At 38.6% G+C, this 9,979-nt stretch overlaps 1 protein-coding gene across 1 annotated transcript; it reads right to left on the reverse strand.

Annotated features, from left to right (window-relative positions):
* Positions 1-274: 274 nt before the first annotated feature.
* Positions 275-2,046, reverse strand: LOC148694338 (uncharacterized). The gene is made up of 3 exons (XM_088700680.1): positions 1,360-2,046; positions 905-1,180; positions 275-625 (listed from the first exon to the last, which is right to left on the reverse strand). Exons 1-3 carry the CDS (start codon positions 2,044-2,046, stop codon positions 275-277), a joined length of 1,314 nt encoding a protein of 437 aa, XP_088556806.1.
* Between the last annotated feature and the right edge of the window lie 7,933 nt (positions 2,047-9,979).

Here is a 9,979-nt window from a genome sequence, read left to right on the forward strand (position 1 = left end):
CATAAACAGAAAGAGGTGGTAACCCTCTCACAACCTTATGTTTGGACAACTTCTTGAGGTCTTTGAAGTTCACATGCCCAAGTCTCTTATGCCATAATACACTAGTTTTATCAATAGCTTTATGGCAGATGGAGTATTTAGCAACTTTAGAGACATCAAGAATGTAGAAATTGTCTCCAGATCTCGAAAGTACAATCAAGTTCTTTCCATGTTCATCCATAATCTAACACCCTTTTTTTTTAGAGCACACTTCATTAGCCACATCATCACACAACTAGCTAATGCTAATGAGATTTGACTTCAACCCATCAACATAGCTAGCATTTTCAAGCTTAGGTAATCCAAGGATCTTGACATCACCTTTCCCTATGATCTGAGACTTGTCTTCACCACCGCCAATAAAAAGATCAAGAGATGATAAAGCCTTCTTGCCTTTAGTCATGTGATGAGAGCACCTATTATCAAGATACCACATACTTGGTTTGGTAGCAGATAAAGCATTTAGAACAACAAGGAACTTGTTTGAGTCATTCTGAACCCACCTTGAACTTTGCTTAATATTTCCAGATGAAGAAGAATGAACAAGCTGAGCAATTCTGTTGACTTTGATGACGAGACGATCCACCTGATCCTTAAGCAAATTACTATGTCTAGAGTATAATTTTCTACATTTTGGATGAATATGCCCAACTTCACCACAGTGATGACACGTAGGAACAGATCTTGTCTTTGGACATGGTTTGACATTCTAAGATACAAGCCTAGATTCTCTCACAAATTTTGTTTTGGTGGGGATAGAACTTAAGCCACTTTCTACAAAACCAAGACCACTTTTGTCACCATGTAGTTTCCCAATACTCAGCATCTTGTCAATTTTTTCAACCTTAATAGTAAGGCAAATAACTTTATCATTTGCCTCATTTAGGCCAAGTAGCTGTTTCTTGTTAGCCTCATGATACATCACATTATTTGCCTTTAACACATGAATTTGATTCGTCAAGTTTTCTTGAGATTCTAGCAAGTTTTGAACTTGAGCTTCAAGAGTAGTGATGACATTGTTATCTTCAACTTTGTCATTGCAATTAGGAGCTTTCTCATTTAGCTCTTCAACACGGGCCTCAAGATAACCAATGTTTTCATCCAGTTCAATTTTGACTAGACAAAGATACTTGTTTTCCTTCTATAACTCATCAACTTTCTTAGTTAGTTCAATCTTCTCCACTTTTGTAGAGCAAGTCTCATCAAAGAGTGTATCATACTTAATTCACAATTCATTCAAAGTCATCTCCTCATTGCCATTTAGAATAGAATCATCATCACTTAGAGACATTTCCTCAATGGAGCAACAAAAGCAACAACCTTTTCTTTATCACTTGACGACTCATCAGAAAGCACATAACCTTGATCATTGTTATCACTCCAAGCAACCATCACTGCCTTTTCGCACTTTTGACTAGGGAGTTTTGTGTTAGCACAATCTGCAGCACAATACCCATTTCCACCACATGCAAAGCAAGGACCAGGTACCTTTAACAAACCTTTGTCTCTTTTTCTAGTGAACCTTTTATGCTTCACTCCAGTAGATTGTTTTTCCCAATTGTTTGATGACTCACTAAACCATTTAGAATCCTTTCCTTTGTTTTTGAGAATTCTTCTGAATTGTTTGATGAATAGGGCAAAATTATCTTCTGAGGCATGTCTACACACATCACTAACACCCTCACAGTTCTCAACACTTTGAAGGGCTACTTCTTTTCTTTTCTTGGAGTCACTTTCATCCATGTCAAGCTCCACCTCACAGGTAATGAGTTTCCCAACCAATTTTCCAAGCTTGATCTCATTTAGGTCTTGAAACTCTTGAATGACAGCCTTCTTTACTTGAAATCTCTTGGGCAAGCATCTTAAAATCTTTTGAACAACTATTGTTTCATCAATAGGCTTCCCAATCCCCAAGGCTTCATTTGTTAACATTTCAACTTTCTCAAAAAAGACTGAGAAAGTCTTAGACCCAAGCATTCTCAAATCCTCAAAATTTGAAAAGGTCATTTAGAGCTTTAAATCTCTCATTTGTTTATCACCCTCATAAAGAATTCAGAGTTTGTCCCAAGCTTGCTTGGCAGTTGTGCAATATCAAACATGAGCAAACTGATTAAACAAAATGGTAGGAACAATAGCATTTTTTGCTTTCCTATTAGCCATGGCCAAAACAATTTCTCCTTAAGTCTATTCACCTTTTTGTTTAATCACAGACTCTCTATTGACTAGCCTCGATAAAGCCTTCCACTTAAGAGTGAGATAATCAACAACTATAAGATCTTGGGCCTCAAGGAATATTTGAAACTTCTCATTCCGAGCAGCATAATTTGTACCATCAAAGGATTAAGGTGTATTACACGAGCCATTGACATGATCACGGTCCATGGTGAGATTCCACCTAATACCAACAAATCCCATAAATCACTCTATATATATCTAGAGCAAGACTCTGATACCAATTGAAATTGGTACCAGGTGGAATATCCTGTATATAAAAATATAATCCCCTGGGCTAGCTAGTCAAGCTCGTGATTCAACTCAGATAGATTTGTTAGCCAATAAATTGAAGATTCAAATACCAATTTCAATTCCCAAAAACTATCCTAGTCAGCAAGGCTGTAGTTCGTTGCAATTTATTAATATGTCAAGTCAGCATGATTGTGAGCACATACCATTTAAATGTTCAACAAATATATGTATCATGTATGTGTATGTAAGATGTGTTACACAATAAAAATAACTTAAACATAAGCTATTTTTGGATGGAAAAACCTACCTCTAGGTTAAAAAACTGGGAACTCTCCACTGAGTCCAATCCACTAGTGTAAACAAAGGTTCATACAAAGATCACACAAGCTCAATTCATAGATCCCTATCCATGGAGCAGCTTTACTGTCACGCCCCTGACCCGCTAATAAAGACTATCCACGAGTTAGGGTGTGAGCCATATCTTAGCTATAAAAATAAATTCTACTACCAAGATATGGTGGAAAAATTAAAATTAAATTATTTGGAGCTGATTACACAATACATCCTATAACACTAGTCAACAACTTTTGCATACTAAATGCTTGAGTTTACTACATAAAATTTATTGAATACGCAACGGAATAACTATAGTACACAAATTAATTCACAACAAAAAGTACCAACAAAATAATAATTAAATTGTAACAATTCTTTCAAATGCATAAAATATATGTAAATGAGATGGATGAATGTACTCACTCCCTTTTAATCCTGCTAACACATACCTAAGGCACCCAAGCCTGCACGTCCTATACCATGCTTATACCACTTAGCTCTGAATACCTTAGAATATGAGTTAACTCCCGTTCATCCCTTAAACCCAGTTTTTGTAATTAAATTCTCAGTTTCCACTTTATTATACAGGCAGTTCCCTCGACGCCCAATTGTATATTCAAGCCCTTCCCTCGACGCCTGACATATACAAGATTTCATTAATTTATAACAAATCGGTTGTATACTCAAGCCCTTCCCCCGACGCCTGACGTATAAAAGGTTCATTATTTTATATTCAAGGCAAACTTCAACCCTTGAATATCCTCACAACTCAATCTTAACTCTTTTTCTTACTTTACAAGAATGCTTATGTATATGTCATATAACAAGGATATCAATAATCACATGCTCTATAACATCTGCAACATTAATCAAATTATTATACACTAATCAAATTGTTAGTAGCCAAAATCGTATTATATTATCAATAATATATAGTACGGATAACACACAACAATCTAATTGAGAAATATTAATTTACCATTTTACTCCATCTCTCTCTAGGTGATATTGATGCATAAACCCATTTGAGTTCCATAGAGCAATTATGTTGGGTAAGCTCTTATACATTTTCTGGGATTTGTCCCCCTTATTTTACAGCATTCTCAAGGGAAGTAAATGTATATTTTTGATGGTTTGGTGGGAGTGCTCTCATAACAATGACCTCAAAATGTAAATGCATAAACAACACAAGATTTAAGTGGTTTGCCAAATCGAGTACATCCACTGGGGTTTGCTTTCATTGTATTTCACTATATATGAGAGACTTAAAAATACAATGAAAGATGGCTTAAAGCCTTAATAGTATGTTTAAGAAAGATAAAGAGGTAATATGAAAGGGAGGATGGCTTTTTGTTGGAGTTGTTTGTTTTTTTAATTTTTATTTCTTTTGCTTCTTCTTCCTCTCTCTTTTCTCCATGTCCTCCGTTGGTTCTTGCTCCTTCCTTGTAAAGATTGCATGACATCTTCCTCTCCAAAAAAATCTCCACAAGTGTGCCAATAGAAAGAAACCAAGTGTGATGCCAAACATTACCATAAAATGTGTTCCAATAACAAAGCAACAAATGTTGTCCTAATCATTAAGAATGATATGTGTTCCAATGGAAAAACAACAAGTGTTAGATTAATCATGAATTAATGAATATCATGCAAGATATTCCTTGCATCAAAGGCCATGTCCAAACTCTTAGAGATATAGAATCACACCTCTCCAAATTTGGGGGATGAATCCTCACCAATTATTAACCACGATATGTGGTCCAATAGAAAGAAAATAAATATTAAGCTAATCATTAGCCCTATTATGTGTTCCAATAGAAACACACCAAATGTGAAGTTAATCATTGACAATAGGATGTGTTCATATGACAAAGCAACATGTTTTAAGTTAGTCATAAACAAAAATTATCATGCAAAGTGGACAAATACCCAAAGGCCACATCCATACTCTATAAGATATAGAATCCCACCTCAACCTATCTAGAGTAGTGACTATCCCCTCCTCTTTATTCTCTAATGGTTGGCAAAACACTAGTTAGCCTTTGTGAGAAAAATAAAGCCAAACTCATCATAATCCCCTTCTCCAATTCAAACTAAAAATATCTTTAATTACATATGAACATGAAATACTATTAGCTAGTTTTTGAAATAATTTGTAGCAAAAAGGATTTTACATTGAAACTATTTTACATATCAAAAGTAGGTTATTGCATAAAATAAATCTAATAGAATCATTAAAAATAACACACACACACACACACACACATACACACACATATATAACCATTCTTTTTAAATACGGGGTATTACATTTACCTTTGTGCAACCTTGCCTTACACGAGATGGACTCCTTCAGCCTTCATGAAGTGGCAACTCCTCCTTAGCTCATCACCTTGTGGCACCGAGATTAACACGATCAATGATGTGATATGATTTCATGATAGGCATATGAAATCTGGATTCAAATGACCATTCAGATTCTCGAGTCAAATAGTTGAAGGAAGAATCTATCTTGAATCCAAAAGCTTGGTTCAAAACCAAATTTAAAGCTTAAAAATAGACCAAGACTTTAATGCAAAACCTTAAAACAATGCAACCCTAATACACAATGATTGAGTGTTTAATGCATGAGGAAGGTTTGGTAGTTAGGGTTTCATAAATGGAGAAGATGCAAGCTTAAGGCCTCTAAGGCAACTCTCTCTCTCTCTCTAAAAATAAATTCTAAACCCCTAAGTTCAAACTGAAACCCTAGAGAACAAATATACCCAAGGCAATTAGATTTTCCATCAGTCAACTTATCCCAAGGACACATGCCGGCTGCAAAAGAGATCTAGGTAGATTAGTGGCTAGAAACTGACTATAGTAAAAAGGTGTCAGTCAGCCTATGTGAGCTATCTTAATTTGTGTGCCTATACAGCTGGAAATCAGTGCGCAAAACCAACTAGATAATTAAACTAGACAAAATGCAACACAAATACAGATATGAAATGCACAAGCATGAACAAACCTTTTGAGGTGAAATGTGCCAATTCTTGAACATTTCATCTAGCAGCAACAACCCATAACAAAGTATATCCTAAAGCTAGATTTAGGGTGTGTGAGGTTCAATTACAATATTTGACAAGGAAAGCCAAACACTTAAGACTAGAATTTACCAAATACAAACAAGGATTGGTCCGACGCTTTCTATAAATTTGATCTTTCTTGGCTTGAATCTCGCACCCGGAGTCTGTTACACTTCTACCACTCATGAAGGTGCATACCTTCCAAGCTCTTCCACCCCAAATACGGAACAACATCTATCCCGACAGGATCGTAGAGTTGAAGCGCCCTAGTGTAGCAAATGACCTTAGTGAATCAGCTCTTGCAGCGCACTAAAATGCAGCATGCCCCAAACGAGGTGTCCCAAAGTAAGATAAAGGTAGACGACATTCCTCTCCAATGACGTCCCAATAAGTAGTCCCTCAGCCAGCTACAATCCGAGCTTTTTGGTAGTGTACACACCCACCTGGGCTCTTGGGATACTGAAGACTCTCGTTTAAGCGCTAAGAGAAGCATGCATTCTCGACTAAGCTCATAGGCAGACATACATACACTCATTGTTGGGGCCACACTCTAATGATCAGCATGGACAACATTGCAAGTGAAATGTTCATTCGCGACTTAGCCTGCAAGAAGCATCCCTCACCTCACATCGGAGCAGGCAACACAACGGATGGCGAAAAATAGTCACTCAATCTAGCTCAAGTTCAACTAGTAACCTATGTTTAGCGAAACCACAGACAACCCCGTCGCCTGCCAAAAACAAACCCCATGCACCGTAACCATAACATTAATGAGTCGAGCGCAGAGAAAGGCAACCTAAAGCAATAAGTCACGACCGAGGGCAGCTGAAAGTTTCGTTGTAGCTGCCCCGGCAGAGGCAAATTCAAAAGGAAGTAGAAACACTCCTAACTTAGTAGCTGCACGGATTCTAGCGCATTGGAACCATCGACGAAGCTCAACCTTGCCAAGCACATATCCAAAAAAGATTCGAGTGATTCTGGATATGAAGTGCCACACTACTTCGAAAGAGGTACAATGTCTAACCACATGAGCAGCTGCACTTAACCATTTCCCCTAGCAATCTACCGACTGATGTAAGATTTTTTTTCAGGCAATCCTGAAGGAATAACAACTATTTCGCCTTGTGATCCATTAACTGATGTAAGCCTAAATCACACTCAACCCTTTTCCTTTTTGATCCACTAACCGATGTAAGCCTTTTTTTTTAGGCAATCGTGAAGGAGTAACAAGACAAATATGATGACAAGTGCGAGAAAGCATTCTAGGACTTGAAGAAGTACTTGACATCACCTTTCTACTATCCAATCCAAAAGCAGTGCATGACTTATTTACATGCTTGGCCATATCTAAAGCAGCATTAAACTTTGCCCCTCATACAAGAAAAGCTAGGGGCCCGACTACCTGTATTCCCTAAATTGGTGTTTTTAGTAAGCTCTACCTGATACAAGAAGAGCTGGGGGCCTATTGCCTGTATTCCACAATTCAAAAGCTCTCATCGAAGCTGACTTTAACTTTAGTCATTGCAACCCGAAAGCTCAAGTTATACCTTCAGATGCACGCAGTCATCATCATTTCGAACTACCTTGCCTAACCCAGACACACTACGATAGAGGTACAGACACTGGCGGACTTTAAGTTTATTCCGACGAACGTAACAACTGAGCCCAAAGGCGCGCTAAGGGTAAATGAACACTAGAAGGACACAACAACCCAATTTGTAGGAAAGTTCCTTCAATCACTAGGCATTGGAATAAGGTATTGTTCTCGTCACCCCAAATGATTCTACATATGAGCAACCCAGCATTAGCAGTTAAGCACTGCCTTCTGCTGCATACAACTTGGACCTAAAGTGGCCACATACCAGCAGTTGAGAACCACATCTTGTTGTGCGTCATACAGCCCTAAATGACATATGCTCGATAACTCGAGCCTACATTGACCCAATACCGATAGTTGACTAATGCCTCTAGCTACGTGTAACATGGCCCCAACTTTGCTGCTCCGTACTGCGCCTATCTTCCACCACATCTTCTAGCCATGATAATCATACTTTATGACTCCCAGCCACACCGACTCAAGCTCTGTAGCTACTCGCTGCACTGATTATATCTACAACTTTTTAGACTTCAAAGCGTCCAACGACGAAGCAAGATACAAGGCTTTACCAGTAGCCCTAAGCTAGCGAAAGACTTATCAGTGAAAAAGCTCACAATCTATTTAGATTCTCAGCGAAGCACCAATCAAGTGTTGAGGAGCACATGACAAGACATCCAGGGATGATACAATACTTGGAGAATGTACAAGAGCAACTTGCGATGTTTCAAACTTACACCCTCACTCAGGTTCCATAAGCAGTAAATGTTCACGCAAATGCGCTAGCAGGCTTAGGCTCTGCCTTTGATCATCAATTCAGGCCGAAACACTTCCTTGAAAAATCAACAAGCACTTGTGCTCCTTCAAGACTTTGTTACAAGCTCAAAACTTGTAACGACATTCGTTTCAAGATCAAGTCTTCAAGACCCTTTAATCAACAAAATCCTGCATCAACATCACCCTTTGCCGCACCTAGAGGTGAAGACCATCCACACATCATTTCAAGCTCAAAATTTGAAGTAATCGTTCAATCGTTCGTCCGAGATCAAGTCATCACGATCGTTGGATTAACAATCAACAACCTACGCATCTACATAAAATTTGAAGACTGAATCAGAGGAAAATTGTAAACAGAGATTGTAACCTACGAATTCAAATCAATACAAATCTACTTTGTACACATGTTCTCGTTTCATTCAATAGAGGATTTTCGTGTTTACAAATTTGGCACACCTAGTGGACATCTCTACCTCTCATCTCTGTCTTCAAATCCACAAGAAACATACATGGCATCAAGAAAGGATCAAGCTATTCCCGTAACCAATGCAAAGAACAAGAACATCCTTGCTGCAAGTGGTGGCACTTTGGGTGTCATAACCCAAAGCAAGGCAAGAGCTCTCTTTGTCGTGCCTTCCACCCCTACATTAACTCTGCTGAAGGAGCAAGACACCCAAGGCACTAGCCTTTGATCACCTTATCTTCGCTGAGAAGGGAGGAAATCCCTACGAGGTACTCCAAGTCTTTGACTTCTAAGGCCGACTTATCTCGTAGCTATGCAAGTCATGACTACTGGTGCGACTTCCATTAAAGAGTAGTTGGCTCAAATAAATGAAGCAATTGCAAGGCTAACAAGGACCATGAAGGAAAATGACATGCAAATTGGCACACTCGTTAATTGACTGGAGGCACAACATGATGAAAAAGCTGACCACGACTTAAGGATTGACCTACGAAAGAAGGAAATTGAAATAAGGAGCCTTTGATAGAAAGGACAAACTTGTCGTCGACTACATCAACAAATAGCATTCATTGAGTCTAGATTGCAAAGATTGGCTTCTAAAACCTTCGCCATCGAGATGTGTGTTCAAGGTATGCACTGATGGTTACATTACATCCTCCAATGCATAAAACCGAGAACATTTAAGGAGTTGCCAACTCGATCCCATGACATGGAGCAAAGTATCACCAATCATGGGAAAAATGAGCCAATCACCGACTTCAAGAAGGACAAGGTGTTTACTCCGAAGGTGGACAACATTAGGAAGATGCCCGCTAAGGAAGCTTTTACCATCAACGCTACCCTGATTAAGACCTCATCAGGGCCCGTCAAAGTCTCATCCGAGAACAAAGCAAAGGAGATAAAGAGAGGTGAGCCTTCTCGCACCAAAGATAAGTACAAAAACACCTTGAGGGAACTGAAGCAGAGAGCGTACCCTTTTCCAGACTCTGACGTGGCTATAATGCTAGACAACCTATTATAGAATAAAGTAATCGAGCTGCTTGAATGCAAGCACCTCGAAGAGATGAATCACGTTAACGATCCTAGGTACTACAAATACCATCGTATTGTGAGTCATCCAGTTGGCAAATGCTTCGTCTTCAAGGAGCTCATCATGAAGTTGGCACAACAAAGGCAAATTGAGCTTGAGCTTGAAGACACGGCTGCAACTCACACTACTACGATTGTGTTTGGATCTTTCGA

Source organism: Pyrus communis, chromosome 9 (genome assembly GCF_041283825.1).
Source record: "Pyrus communis isolate YQ-2024b chromosome 9, ASM4128382v1, whole genome shotgun sequence".
NCBI classification, from domain to species: domain Eukaryota; kingdom Viridiplantae; phylum Streptophyta; class Magnoliopsida; order Rosales; family Rosaceae; genus Pyrus; species Pyrus communis.

Bases quoted from the DNA above. Each gene is read 5' to 3' on its own strand.
- LOC148694338 (XM_088700680.1), bottom strand. From the start codon at position 2,046: ATGACCTTTTCAAATTTTGAGGATTTGAGAATGCTTGGGTCTAAGACT. The intron at 1,181-1,359 runs GTTGTTGCTTTT...GATGAGTTATAG, and splicing joins CGTCAAGTGATAAAGAAAAG to AAGGAAAACAAGTATCTTTG. The intron at 626-904 runs GTTATTTGCCTT...CTTAAGGATCAG, and splicing joins TAAATGAGGCAAATGATAAA to GTGGATCGTCTCGTCATCAA.